Genomic DNA, 14,492 nt, shown 5'->3' with positions numbered 1-14,492 from the left:
TTCTGCTAAATTGCAGAATTTCTGCGCCTCTCCACCAACACTTATGTGTGTAATTTCATCGGCATATAATTATTATAAGCATAGATATTATAAAAGAAAAACTTCATCAAATCATATAGTAACATGCAGAAAACGCAGCATTACACAAAATGATCCATCATTCATCCGCATTTATACAATGAAGTCCAAATATTTTCAGATAGCTATACCTCTAGTTGTTGTAGGTGCCTTTTTTTGCCAACAGTGAAACGAATTCTCTTCTTTTCGTGCATAAAAGTTATATTGCACTCCTCTCAAAAATAAACGAACAGTTCTATCACTGTTATTAAGAATAACTTATGGGGGCAATTCTTCCCGTTTTCGTTCACACGGACATAATATGCAAGGCCTACCATGACTGTTTACATGCTAAATAAATTTCATTTATTTCCACACTTTGTCATAACAACCCTTTTAGATAACTTCAATCATACTATAAAAAGAGGACGTCCATTAAGATCACTCAGATCACCACGAAAATGTATGTTTTTTTTTCTTTATGTAGATGCATTGTGTGGCACTTTGTTACTCGACATACAACATACGCCAATCCCAGACATCTTATTAACAGGGTGGTGTGTTAGCTTTGTAGTCTTCAAACGCATCTTGCCAGGCAACCATGTCTACCGTCTTCCATTGTTCATAGTCTTCCCGCCACTGCTGTTCCAATTCCGGCATGTCCACTGAAACAAACAGACAGTATAAATGAAGCATTTTTCTCTCTGATCGTTGTTCAAGTCGTGAACTGCTAAAACTCGACAAAAGAACACAAACAAAGAAAACTGAAACACTAAAAAACAAAAATCACGCAAGATATCAATGAAAAAACAAACAAACGAACGAACGAACGAACGCACAGGTGATCGAACGAACGCACAGGTGATCATTACTGTTCAGGTCTCGGCACACCGAGCATGGTAACGGCAACAGTCCGTTTTTGTTTTTTGTTTGTTTGTTGTTGTTGTTTTTTGCTATATATATGATGCGCCAAAAGGAACTAGGTCTTAACAAACAAACAATAATTTGATACAAAATCACCACAAAAATTATTCTTATGTCAAAATCGAGAACAACAAAATCACCAGTTGAAGATTATTCCGTAACAAAGTTTTAAGCGGGGAAGTGATATTTTAACAGAACCAAACATGGTTTCTTTTGGCGCACCATAGCAACAAACCGGACCGTTGCCGTTACCGTGCTCGGTGTGCCGAGGCCTTTCCCCTGGTTTCAGTCATTACATTACCATTAGTGAAGGAAGTAGTCAGTGGAATATGACATTAGTTAAATCGTTTTTCACGAGTTAACTTGGCTTATTTTGGGATTGCTCTTTAATGCTTTCTTATCTAACTCGGAGAATGGCACGACATTGGAATGATGGATTTGTTTGTTATTTTTGTTTTATTTTCCATCTTACAAGATGGCTGGATAGTCCATACCAAGCTCCACTCATGGAGTCAATTGTTTTTAAGCTAAAAGATCAGACTGATCATTTTCACCATGATTAACGGTATACCCAGTATATAAGAAGAAATAAAACAAAGAAACTAAGATGCATTAGCAAGTCTGGATGGATTATCTTTCCAGACTAATTCGTTTCCTTTTGTTTGTTTTGTTTCAAGAGATATTGTCACTCTCGTACTTGTATGGCTAACTAGGCTCGGCAGGTATTCATTCCAGAAGTGGCACGTCTCAGCTTTCAAGGCGCGGCCATTGCTGAGGTTCAGGTCCAGGATCTTATACTCAAGGTCTGGGAGAGTAAACGCGGGCCAGGACTTGGAGGAGGTATCTGGTGTGCCGCCAGACATGTTAAGATTCGGGTTCCTTTAATGACAAGAAGAAAAAAAATCATCATGGAATTAAAGGTATGCATCTTGATAATGTACATTTAGAAAATGACGATTGAGCTTAGCTTTCAAAATTGAACTTTTTTTACTACCAGAAGCTCACTACCATCAAAACACTTTTTTATAGGATTCAGAAATCACAGTCATATACCACAGGCATTTAATGGATTTAAAAGAAATTATGTACGTGTGTCTCTTTGTGCTTATGTTTATACATTAATTGTACAGAGCGAAATGTTCTACGAATAATTAATATAAAGTGATGTAGGCCTATGCTCATAGAACAGACATTATGTAAATTGCTTTTCTCCAGCTATCATTGTAACGGGAACATAACAAAAGTTAAAAACAAAAGAAAACAAAGCCAAACCACTTAAAAGCGAAAACACGTTGAAAATGACGACGGACAGGTCAGGAGAGCCTCACCCAGTCTTGGCAAAGTTTGCGTAGTATCGGATGATGTCCAATGATAGCTCAATCTCCTTCTGTGGCATGTCGTCCCATCTATCGTATGCAGGGTTGAAGTGAAAACCAAATATGAATTGTAAGTCCTCTCCATGAGCCACACCCTTCCACGGCCACCCATCCCCACTCCAGGCGGATGTGTTCGGGTAATGGGTGAACTGGTAGTAGTACACGTCCTGGCCGATCTCGGCGTACGCCCTGGCCCAGCCATCGGCCGGGCAGGCGAAAGCCTCGTCTGTCTCGGCGTCCATGTAGTAGTAGAAGAAGTTTGCCTCGGGGTCGTCAGCAACGGTCCAGTCCACGTACTGCTGCATCATGGCGTCCACGATGACGTCATTGGAGTACGTGTAGGTGAATTGTAGAAATGACTCTCTCAACTCTGCCTCATCGATGGAGGGATCTTCGAAGGGGACCTTCGCCGGAAATGCCCTAGAGGCAACGAGGCTTCCGTCGTCTTTCGTCGTGCCCACCATGATCGGGCACATGTTAAACTCTCTCCGTCTGACGAGCTCGACGGGGTCGTCTGGCAGGAAAGCGCCATCAACGGTAGGCACCAATGGAATGACGTGAGTCGTCGTGAGCATGACCTGCGGAAACAAAATACGAGCAAGAGTACTGCCTGAATAGACGACTTTATAGTCCTATCTAAAGTTGTTGTAGCGCTGTGACATATTCTTATAAGCAATCAATGTTAGTGACCACAATATGATCCAATACAAAGAACGTACATTAAACTAATGAGTGAGGGAACTACCACGGTTCAAAATTTTACTCATGTACAGTGCTACTCGTATCCGCGTAATATTCTACACTATAACACGCGGTGAATTTTTGATAGCTAATACAGATAAGTCTCATACAGATAAGTTATGTAATATCGTTTTGATTCCCATAATCATCAACTTGGTGATTTGATCGCAAGCACACTTTTTCGAAGAACTCAATTCAGTAATGTAACATAACCAAGATCATTAAAAGGCATTAATATTGCGATGACAAGACTGATAACTATGATGACGGATGTTACGTAATTCTATTATGAATTGCAATAACAATAGTGATATTGATTATGACAATTATAAAACACAGACCATTATATGAATATGGAAAGGTGTCGTTACAATTGAAATACATCAGAATTAGAATTTTTCTATAAACCTTCCCTTCCACTCCTCTACAGGATCAAGTGGTAAATGGTAATTGTGAGTTCACTATGTTCAGGGTATTTTTCAGAGTTGTCGTGTCCGGATGGTTTGATTTGGTTTCGTACCGCGTTCATAGCCAGAACGAGATCCTCCTCCGGAACACCCCGTAGGCAGGTGACAAGCTCCTGGCTAGAAGACACGTCTCCGCAGTCCGCCCACCGTGACCTGCCGACAGCAAAGGCATCGTCCCGCGCCTTCTGCCCGTCGGTCTCAACCGCCCAAGGACTGGTAGCCGTACCGCTCTGAAAGAACCCGAGGAACAGCTCTTTGTCATATTTTCTTCTTTTTATATTATTGTTCATTGTCCCATATTCCACATTTCATAAAGGTATTTTACCTTCCATTTGATTTCATAGGAGAAGTATAGTTCAGTGACCCGCACCTCGTCATAGTTAATGTTTATGCATGTTTAAATCACATTATGTCACTGAAATTCTATGAAATCCCACTTAAGTACAGGAAAAATGCTGAAGATTCCAATGGACCGACAAGTTCGGTGATAGATACCGGTAATTTTTAGCTATCGTCGCCAAACGCGAACGATGCGGAATAGTTGTGCGCGAAGGAAGGGGCCCGTCTCGTCACCCCGCGCTCCCATAGACAAAGCACGTAAAAGACGTGTGCGGGTAGCCGTGATGATACTTATAACACGTATTCCCTATGTAAATTTAAGATTTTCAAGAAAAAGTCTTCGGTTTTCACCTCAGTTTGCATGGTTGTGGCAACCCTGCAAAGTTTCAAGTGTACTGAACACAGTCCCGGGCGTACTTTTGTTCAGTGCGCTTGTAGCAATTTTACGCAGGGTGACGGTATTAGGGCCCCTGATGAGGTGCGGGCACCTCACTATATACTAGTATGACACAAAATAGCCAATTTGAGATGGATATAAACAAATAAGCAAATATGAATACGCCTAATATGAGAAACCTTTATATTAAAACTATACAGGAGCTTGTAGAGTGTATAGGCTCCATAGTAATGACTTGTAATGAACCAAGTTTTGGTTTCAAGAATCCTGCTCACATGGTAGGGTGTGCACATGTCCCCCCCCCCCCCATGCTTGACCAGACATAGGGGAGGTCTCAAATTCCCACCCTCCTTGAATGTTGGTTGACAGATCTTCAAGCAGAAAGTTTCATAGTTTATCCGTCAGCATTAGAAGATAATTTACTTCACTGGCTTATTAGAACTTTCTTTTATGCGTTGATTTACATCTAAATTGAGATTCATCCCTGCTTCTCTGACAGCAATCGTATTTAAGAAGCGATGATTGCTTCCGAACATGATGAAAGCAAATTAACACAACAACAGCAACAACAACAACAACAACAACAACAACAACAACAACAACAACAACAACATGCAGCATTGGGATAACTTGCATGATTATAGAGATGCAATTGGAAACGAAATCAATGTCTGGGCCATTTAACATCACCAGATTTAGGTTCATGTTAGATTGATATAATCTTCCTTGTCTTAAGTTATCTTTATGACTGCATCCTAATGTATAATTACACAAAAGTCATGCCTTGTCAATCTTTTCCCGACATTAGTTGTTTGTAGTCGTATGTTTTGCTGTGTTCCCCATCAAGTTTTATTTACGTGCACTAAAAATTGGACTTTATCAGATCCCTAGACACGCAGGCACACACACACACACACACACACAGAAAGGTAGCAATAAACTCCGACTGATAACAATGTTACACTCGAATAAAACCTTATCAACATGCACTTTAGTTGATTGAGCATGGTTATCTAGATTCAAACACTTCTAATTGAGCACAGTTATCGATGAACAAGAAGTGGTGATCACAATCCGTGACCCAGTCTACTAATGACAATGTCCCGAACTTTTTTGCCGACACACCCTCCAGTCGCCCTTCAAATTTGGGAGAAATGATTGAATTATAAACTCATTTATTTGCGCTGCAGAATTCGAAACCCAATGAAATTAGCCACTTTCTTCTATGGTTGCATCGCCAAATTTCGATTTGGATGTCAATTTTCTATTTTTCAAATTTCGGAAGAAATTTTTTTTTCTGCAATGTATGGTAAAGATATAAATATGACAATACATTGAAATAATAGGAAAAGATACGCACAAATCAAAATTTGGGAAGGGTAATACGATCATGAAAATCTATATCATGCGATACCAAAATGACAAAAAATGGTATGTGATTTCTTTTAATCTTTGTCTATAGATGCTGTTTCTGTCAATATCCCGTGTTAGCAGAGGGGCATGTGTGCAATACCATTATTCAGCATCATATTTCATGCTCTCAGACAGTTGCAATTAAAAGAGAGAAAAAGGGGAATACAATTCATTTCTGACATAATATACTGTTATCAGCAATGCCACAGTCTCCTTATACATTGACATTTAAAAGTTAAACTTGAACGAGACTAATTTTATTTACGAACATACGATTAGGATTGCTCGGTTGAAGTATTCCGCGCTCTCAGGCGACAGCAAGTGCAGACCCACGCTGCCGCCACCGGCGCTCTGTCCAAAAATAGTCACCTCGTCGGGATTACCGCCAAAAGCTAGAAGTGAAGAATCGGGGCATGTCTTTGGATTATCTTTGTCAAGCACCTATTGCTTTTGGCATTGCTCTTGTGGATTTCTATTACACTTAGATTTGTTTGATTTGTCTCTTCAACGGCAGGTACGTGAAATTTTATAATGCATAAAAATGACACCTGCACGTCTTCATTTTTTATTATCAAAAAAAAAAAAAAAAACCAATGCTGTACATTTAAGTCAATCATTTACCTGTTTCCAAGTGCTTCCACTACTATAGATTCAAATATTTCTCAATACATTTGTTCAACTGACTTTGTGTTTTATTCTTATATGAAAAAGGAATGCAGCAATGATATCAACAAAAAAGCGCACATCCAGATTCAAGAATCCTTAAGTGACACCGTTGGCGAATTTAAAATGTATATACAAAGTTAAAATATTCTTCCCTGATGACTGTAAAAAGCTCTTAAAAACAACAACACTTTCTTACTGGACACAATACATGGATTACTTGCCGACAGTTTGTTGTTGCTGTGTGTGAAAAAACAAAACAAAACCTTGAGCAAGTTTTTTTTTTTTTCCATTGACGGGAACAACATTTGTCTTCAAAGTATACAAACAGATACAATTTGCATGATGTGATAGCAAACATAATTATTCTACAGACTAATGTCGGTGAGGAAGTCAATACACGCAATTGGATTTTGTAAAGTAATCAAATCTATGCCAGAGCAGAGGACATTTTTTTTTTATTCCTGCAACCACGAAGCACGCCCATCCTTGTCCACTACCTAGTAACAACCAGTGGACTCAAGTTGGATCAGACGCAGGTTCCAACTACAGATTTGCTAGAAAATTTACAAACAAGCGTAAAAACAAAAGAAAAACATCGGAGCATCTATAAAGGGTGCAAGTCACGAGTTCGACACCCACAAATCATATGATACAGCCCATGAATCATCAATACAGCCTATGAATTCGACACTGAGCAAACATGGCCCAGTACCTGACGAGACAGACACATTAAGCCCCGTGTTATAATGTCGAACTCGTGGGCTGTTTTTACCTAGTGTCGAACTCATGGTCCATTTTTACTTAAAGTGTCGAATTCATTGGTATAGTGTAGAACTCATGGGTTGTTTATGTGACTCGTCTGCTGTATGACTCATGGACCTTTTCTTTTCAATGTCGAACTCATGGGCTACATGACTCGTGGGTGTCGGTCTCGTGGGATGACTCCTCCATAAAACGCGAACGGATGAGGAGTGAAAGTGAGCAAGCATGCAAAGTGAAATAGAAAACAAAAACGAACTATACAAAACACAGAATTACAAAGGAGAAATTTGTTCTCACCGTGAATGTTGCGTTTCACCCACTTCAACGCCTCCAGCTGGTCGAACATACCGTACATACCAGGAAGAACAGCATCACCTGCAGCAAATAGGAAGACAACGACAGTAGCGTAATAAAGAGCAAAGTATATAATATTGATAAACGCGGTATTAATCATTCTAATAGCAACCGTCATCAACACACATAATGTGATATCAAAGGAAACTTAGAATGATAACATGTTGCATGTAATCATGCTGTTCTCATATAGGCCTACTGTTGAAAAATTAATATTTCAGTGCATTCCAAAGATTAACGAAGATAACAAATCATATTCAACATAGAGATCTAGTCTTGTGACAAATGATGAAACAAATGGGGATACTTGAAGTAGTGGCAAATACAGCGTAGTAATTTAAGTGAAGTCAATTTGGTATCGTCGATAAGATTGTAAACGTTTTAACAAGAAATCATTAGTTCGAATCGCTCACACCTTTCAAACAAATACCGGGTAAATTTGATGTCCCTCTGGATCTGGGTGTAGTCAGTGGCTACCCTGCAATTCTAGATTAGTCACACCGGTCGTTAGGAGTGACGATATGCTAAGACTGAAGAGGCAACCATGTTATCACTGTAGTAAGAGCTCGACATTTAATGGTGGCCCGGTCACTCGGGGCCACTAAGAATTGATGTCGGGTCACCAAAGATCCAAAAAGGTTATCTCATGATGGCGCGATCGGTCATTTAGAATTCAAAATGAAATTATGTCCTTTTATTTCGGGCTACCTCATTTCTTTTTTCGGGCCACCAACATGTCAACTTCAAAGATTCGGGCCCCTGAAGGAAAAGAGGATAGTTTAGATTCCAGCTATAACTATAATAGTTTTACTGTTTTGTTACATTCTTTTTTACCATCATTACTATCGCAACAGACACTAATCTGAAGATATGAAAACACAAACAAAGAAACAAGAGCAAAGGGTATAATATACCAGTAGAGAGGAAACCGAAACCGTTAAGTCTGTAATTGATGGCGACGAAGATAATGCCATGTTCGGCACAGTACATGTGACCGTCATAACCAGTACTGGAACCAGAACCAAAGAGGAAGGCACCACCGTGAATCCACACCATGACAGGTGCGTCGGTTGGCTATCCAGTGAAAGAGCAAAGGAGGAAGGGGGGAGGGGAGAGAAATGTATATTAAATATATATAAATATATATATTATACATGTACATGTATATGCAGGGGCGGATCCAGGAATTCCGTAAAGGGGGGGGGGGGGGCAAAGAGGGGCTCCCGTGCAATTTTGTCGTCACTTCCGGGTTTCAATTCAATTCAATTCAGATGATTTCATTCGAAATTTTCTGCATTAAATATATGTTACAAATGAAATACAGTCATTTGTTTTTGTTTTCAAGACAATAAAACATACAGTGTGTACATCCGAACGTAACTGAGATATACGTGTACAGATTAAAGAAAAGAATTGAGAACACGTCAATTGGGAACCACTCGGGACAAAGTGAATCAACTGATCTGACTGAATTATGGCGCATGTATTGGGAGTGTGAATGCAGAAGCATATAGCTTGAAGATACGACAGCCAATAGGCCTGACAAGCAAAAAAAAAAAAAAGAAAAAAGAAAAAGAAAAATGATTCTGGGCAATTTTCCTCTTTACGAAAGTTAAAGGGGTGTGCACGCGCCCCTTTCATTTTTAATTTTAGTTTCTTTTATTGAAAAAAAGGGGGCGCCCCATCGCCCCCTCCCCCCCGATCGGCCACTGATATGTGGTTTGGGTGAATACAGCAATATCAGTATAGATCCTTGAACTGCACCAGGTCCATGCTAGGACATATCCGTGAAGTTTGAGGAACATTTGACAAACCATTCGAAAGTTATGCAGTCTTTTAAGCCCCGGTCACACAGCACTCCACGTCTAAATCACGTACATAAAGTTATGAAAATCTGGTGGACGTGGTCGTAAGTGGTATTTATTTGGTCAATTTTGGTTTGACCGTGCTTTGTACGGGGTATGGCCGTTGGCGGCTGTTCCACTGCTGAAGCACTGCCTATAAAGCACGGCTAATCACGTCCAGCCACGTGTATGTACGCGGAAAAATCCATTTGTCAGTGATAAGCCGCTAAACACGCGCTATTTCCCGTGATACCAACGCGGAACACGCGTCAGATGACCGTGCTCTGCCCGTGACAGACCGCTAAACTTTCGCGTCTTACCGTATCTCTCTAAGTTTTAATTACTGCCAGAACACGGATTATCATGTATGTTTCACGTGTGTTGCACGTCTTTATCACGTGTGCCGCCCGTGGTTGTCCGCAGAATAAAATTTTGAGCAGTTCAAAACTTTTTACCGCGTCCGACGCCGTTCCGATTTTTTCCCCGCATCCTGCCACGTCTATAAATCGACCGTAGCTCGTCTTAAACTCGACATCAACGCGAACAACATCGTCTGCTTCACGGGAGACCACTTTTTGACGTGTTTTGGCCGTGATTAAGCCGTAAAGCGCTGTGTGACCGGGCTTTTTAGTTTTGGTTAAATGAATTTGCCTCCATAACTGGATGACAAGACTACGACCTAGACTACGACACAGATAATTCCACAAGATTTCATATTTTATGAAAAACACATAATATTAATTCCTTTAACTTATTACTACAATAATGTGAAGGAGTAATGTCATTTCTCTCACTTTCTGAGAGGCAAGTAAAGTGCCCTTTCATTATGCTAAAAAATGAACATGTATTGAATTCATATTTTCTTCATGATTTATCATCATAATTTACACACTAATGACAGACAGACTATGTCAGAGTAGTTACCATTGCTTCTCTCTTTTCATATTCGGAATGGTATCGTTTAACAGTGCAAGGAAAGAATAAACAACTTCTGACTTTCAAGACTATACGAGAGTATACAAGAGTAAGTCAGAAGACTATCTTCATGACAATGAATTAAAACTGTGAAACAGTGTGACACACATTTTTAAAAATGCCATTCTGAATATACTTTTTTTTTGTATTTTGCGTTTCTTTTGTTACGAGCTTGATGAAATGATTAAACGATTACAAGACGCGTGTCGTTCTATACTTAATAAATCAGTATTTAATATCTACAGCACGGGTGATTTTCGTTATTCCGAAGGTTTGATATGCTGAAACACATCAAGTCCATATACCTAGATGTTCGTTAATCCGTAAGTGAAATAGGGTTCGTCAATCCGAACATTTGTCGCGTTATTCCAAAGATTCGTCATCCCCTAGGTTCGTTAGTCCGAAATTGAAATTTGGAGGTGGAATTTCCATCTCCCTGGTTATTCAAAGGATTTGTTAATCTGGACCTGTTATAAGGTTCTTTATTCCAAACCATCCTTAATCCGAGAATGAAATAAAGGTCGTTCTTCCGAAAATGAACACAAGAAGCAAATTAAGAACCTATTTCGTTTTCGGATGAACGAAATTTGGAAATCACGAACCTTCGGAATAACGAACTGTGTCTTAACATAAGTGAAAAAGCCCTCGAACAACACAGCGATTTACCTGAGGACTGGGAGTCCAGACATCTAGAAACAAGCAATCTTCGCTTTGACCCGGAGTAGTCATATCGGGAAGTTGCCAGCACATACTTCCGGAAGTCGTTGCGTTTAAGACGCCATCGTCGAGAGTCAGCTTGGGCTCCGGCCTCATGAATCGGTAGTTGGAGGCGTTTTTGGCGTAGGGGATACCGCGATAGATGTTGACGTTTGTGTCGATGTCGGGGTAATCGTGGCGGTAGGGGACAGACTCGCCGTAGATTGTTCCGAAATCAGGTACGTCCACATAAGGTTGATTACCCATGGTATGTGGAAGAAAGGCCAGGAAAAGGCCAGAAGTTACAGTAACTGAAATATAGCATCTGAACATTTTGCTTTTTGTATAAAAAGATGGATGCAGACAACGTTTCTCTCACCGTGGACGCATATGATGCAGTGAAGATTATATTAATAACCTCACGTGCGTGAGTTTATCAAGTGCTCACTACACCTGATACTTTTCTTGGCATCCTCGATAGCTTAACGTTCTAAAATGACAGTATGGTATCTATTTACATCAAAAACACGCATAAGTCGTCTTGGAGTGTTCAGGGTTCAATAGGGTGGATTCTTGATTTATGTGATAGTATTTATGCCTCAGGGATCAGATACCGTAATCTTCTGTGCACAAACTTCCTTCGTTTTAAGACACACCGGTGGAAGTTTGTAAATACTTGAGGCTGATAAAGTTTCTCCAAAATGTCTTACTGCTTTCGTCACTCATAAATTGTCGTCGCCATGCGCACTCTTTACACCCTCGTCAACAGTTAAGCAATGTTTACCTCCCAGTCCATGGGGTTGATTATTCTTTGTGTCTTCCAAGCAACGAGGAGTGAAAAAAAATTGATGTGATGTGAAAAAATTATCAACGAATACAGTACTATGCCACTTCTTACCCTCATTCATTTTCCTACCGATGGCAAGGACATAAATAATGCTCATATAGGACGATCTAACTTTTCATGTCCGATTTCTGAGAGTAGCACAGGAGGGATATTCATTGGATATTCAGTTTAACATCAGGACCCTTTCTTACAGCGATGTTCTGAATACATACGCTAACCTAGCGACGTAAGACCACGTTGTCACTGTATCATCGTCATTATTATTATTATTATTATTATTATCATTATTATTATTATTGCTATTATTATTATTACTATTATTATTATTATTATTATTATTATTATTATCATTATCATCACCATCATCATTATCATTATTATTATTTCTATTATCATTATTATTTCAATACAGATACTACTATAGTCGTACCAGTATAGTAGTTATAATTTATATGTACATTGTATTATTTGGTATAGTATTTCGTCATAATCTATGATATGAACATTTATTATAATTTCCGAATTCGAAGTACTTGAAGGGATCGTATAGTTTTGGTTGAGACCAAACTTCAGGTTTCTAACATTTGTGTGTTTTTTTTTTTTTGAGATAATGAGAAACCTCTTATGCAATACTATGAAGGAGCGCGTAATTCCGAGAGGCACTCAACGTTTGTTTAATGAAAATTGGTTATGAAATGGCTGAGATATCCAAAACATAGCAATCCTAATAAAAGGTGGAATCCTAATAAAAGGTGGGACCCACCTTTTATTAGGATCGCTTTGTTTTACTTTGATTTTTGGATGTCTCAACCATTTCGAAACCGATTTTCATCAAATAAACTTTGAATTCCTCTTAGAATGGTATGCTCTGTATTATTTCATATGTGGTTTCTTGGTATCTCGCAAAAAGTTAAAAGCCCAATCCTTATCTCCACCAGAACTATACCATCCCTTTAAAACGTGTAAAAGTTTTTTGATAACTCGTATTTTGTTAAAAAAATACTGACTTGGAGATCCACTGATTTCATACTAAGAACATCAAAAGCAAACAAGGAGCGGAATAGGGGGCGTGGGGGGGGGGGTGGTTGTTGAGTGGGCGTGGAAGTGGTTGTCAGTGATTGGTGGATTTGATGTCAATCAACACATTAACTTCCTGTGCCTACCACGTTTCAATGCACGTTTTAATCTAAATAACTTTTTTACAATGTTGATATTTCTATAGATATGTTATTAAGAAAATTACCTCTGAAATCATTCTTATGATTCATGATGTGAAAATAACTCGTGCACGTGATTATATTCTCATGTTTATATTGCTCTATTCCACTAATTCTGCTGGTTCTAATTATCTCTTTTTATGCCACTAGAGCATAGACCTACAAGCCATATAGACTTTCTTGTGTACATTTCATTCTCATCATTTTTATTGTCAGCTATAATGATATTGAGTAATTTGCACTGGTTTTTATAATATTATCAATATCTTGTGTCATTCTATCCATTCATTCTATTCGTTTTGCTTGTCATAAATGTCTGTGGGTTTCGTCTTTGTTCTTCTTGAATGTTCAAAATGACACAAATGAAATTGAATGAAATGATAAGTTTAAAAACTTACCATAATATCCCCCTCCGAAAAAAGAGAACACCCCCCCCCCCAAAAAAAAATGACATAAACTAGAGAGGAAAAAGATAAGTGCAGCAGATCAACAGAGAGACAAAAGGCAAAACGATACACATAATATAATGATTAAATACCCGAAAGTCATGGTAATATAATGATTAAATACCCTTAAGTCATGGTAATATATCGTGTAAACTTCTGAAAAAATAATGTATCAATGTATCTTCATTAGTGTCTTCTGGGTTATAAGAGAAGGGGAGAAAGTTATTGAACGTCACTTTCCAGGAGTTCTTCGGAAAAGCAAACATGTCCTACGTTAACGTTGCATGAAAATGTGATATTGACCTGAAACGTTATCAAAATCATGCTGAAAATTGTATTACAAATAAACCTAATAATGTATATGTGACCGTGAATCACAAAACGAACACAAAGTCGCAGCACTATATTTTGCGTGAGGACCTCAAAAGGGTGAAACAGGTCAACCGAGTCAATCATGAGTTTTTCATACTTTCTGTAAGAGCTATTCTTCGTCTACATTATTCATAAGTTTGGGGTCACAAAACAAACAGGAAAGTGTGTTTTCAACAGTTTCTCTACAACCATTTTTTTATTTGTAGAGTAGTGCGATTAGGTACGTCTTCAGAGGTCCCTTTTCATTTCTCTAAAATCCTTTACACACCCTTCAGCTTCAGCTTCAGCTCTAATAAATTTTGAATAGATAGTGCTACCACCTTGAAAGTTGGCATTTATTATGGACAGAATGTGATACTTGAGCATGCTTGATTTCAGCTTAAACTAATAATCCCTTCATTGTTGTTGCTACGGTGGTTTACATCTTGTTTTTTGTCCCATTCATTGCACAGCCAGTACGGTTTCTAAAGATTAAGCGCTTGAATAGACCCTTTACTTCAGAGCCTCTTTTCTCAGTTGACACTTTCCAGAGTGTGTGCTTTCTTTCCAATATTTAGATAGGTTAGGAGAGTCCATTTGAATTGAGTTATACATCATTT

General features: G+C 38.8%; 1 protein-coding gene across 1 annotated transcript; it reads right to left on the bottom strand.

The window, feature by feature from the left end:
• Positions 1-603: 603 nt before the first annotated feature.
• Positions 604-11,278, bottom strand: LOC139741177 (acetylcholinesterase-like). The gene is made up of 8 exons (XM_071651770.1): positions 10,982-11,278; positions 8,411-8,570; positions 7,440-7,517; positions 5,988-6,106; positions 3,619-3,795; positions 2,310-2,935; positions 1,679-1,860; positions 604-722 (listed from the first exon to the last, which is right to left on the bottom strand). Exons 1-8 carry the CDS (start codon positions 11,276-11,278, stop codon positions 604-606), a joined length of 1,758 nt encoding a protein of 585 aa, XP_071507871.1.
• Positions 11,279-14,492: the final 3,214 nt, after the last annotated feature.

This window comes from Diadema antillarum, unplaced genomic scaffold (assembly GCF_040938485.1).
Source record: "Diadema antillarum isolate AM-2024a unplaced genomic scaffold, OU_Dant_1.0 seq00000908_RagTag, whole genome shotgun sequence".
Lineage (NCBI taxonomy): Eukaryota > Metazoa > Echinodermata > Echinoidea > Diadematoida > Diadematidae > Diadema > Diadema antillarum.
This window is presented reverse-complemented; position numbering and strand designations above follow the sequence as displayed.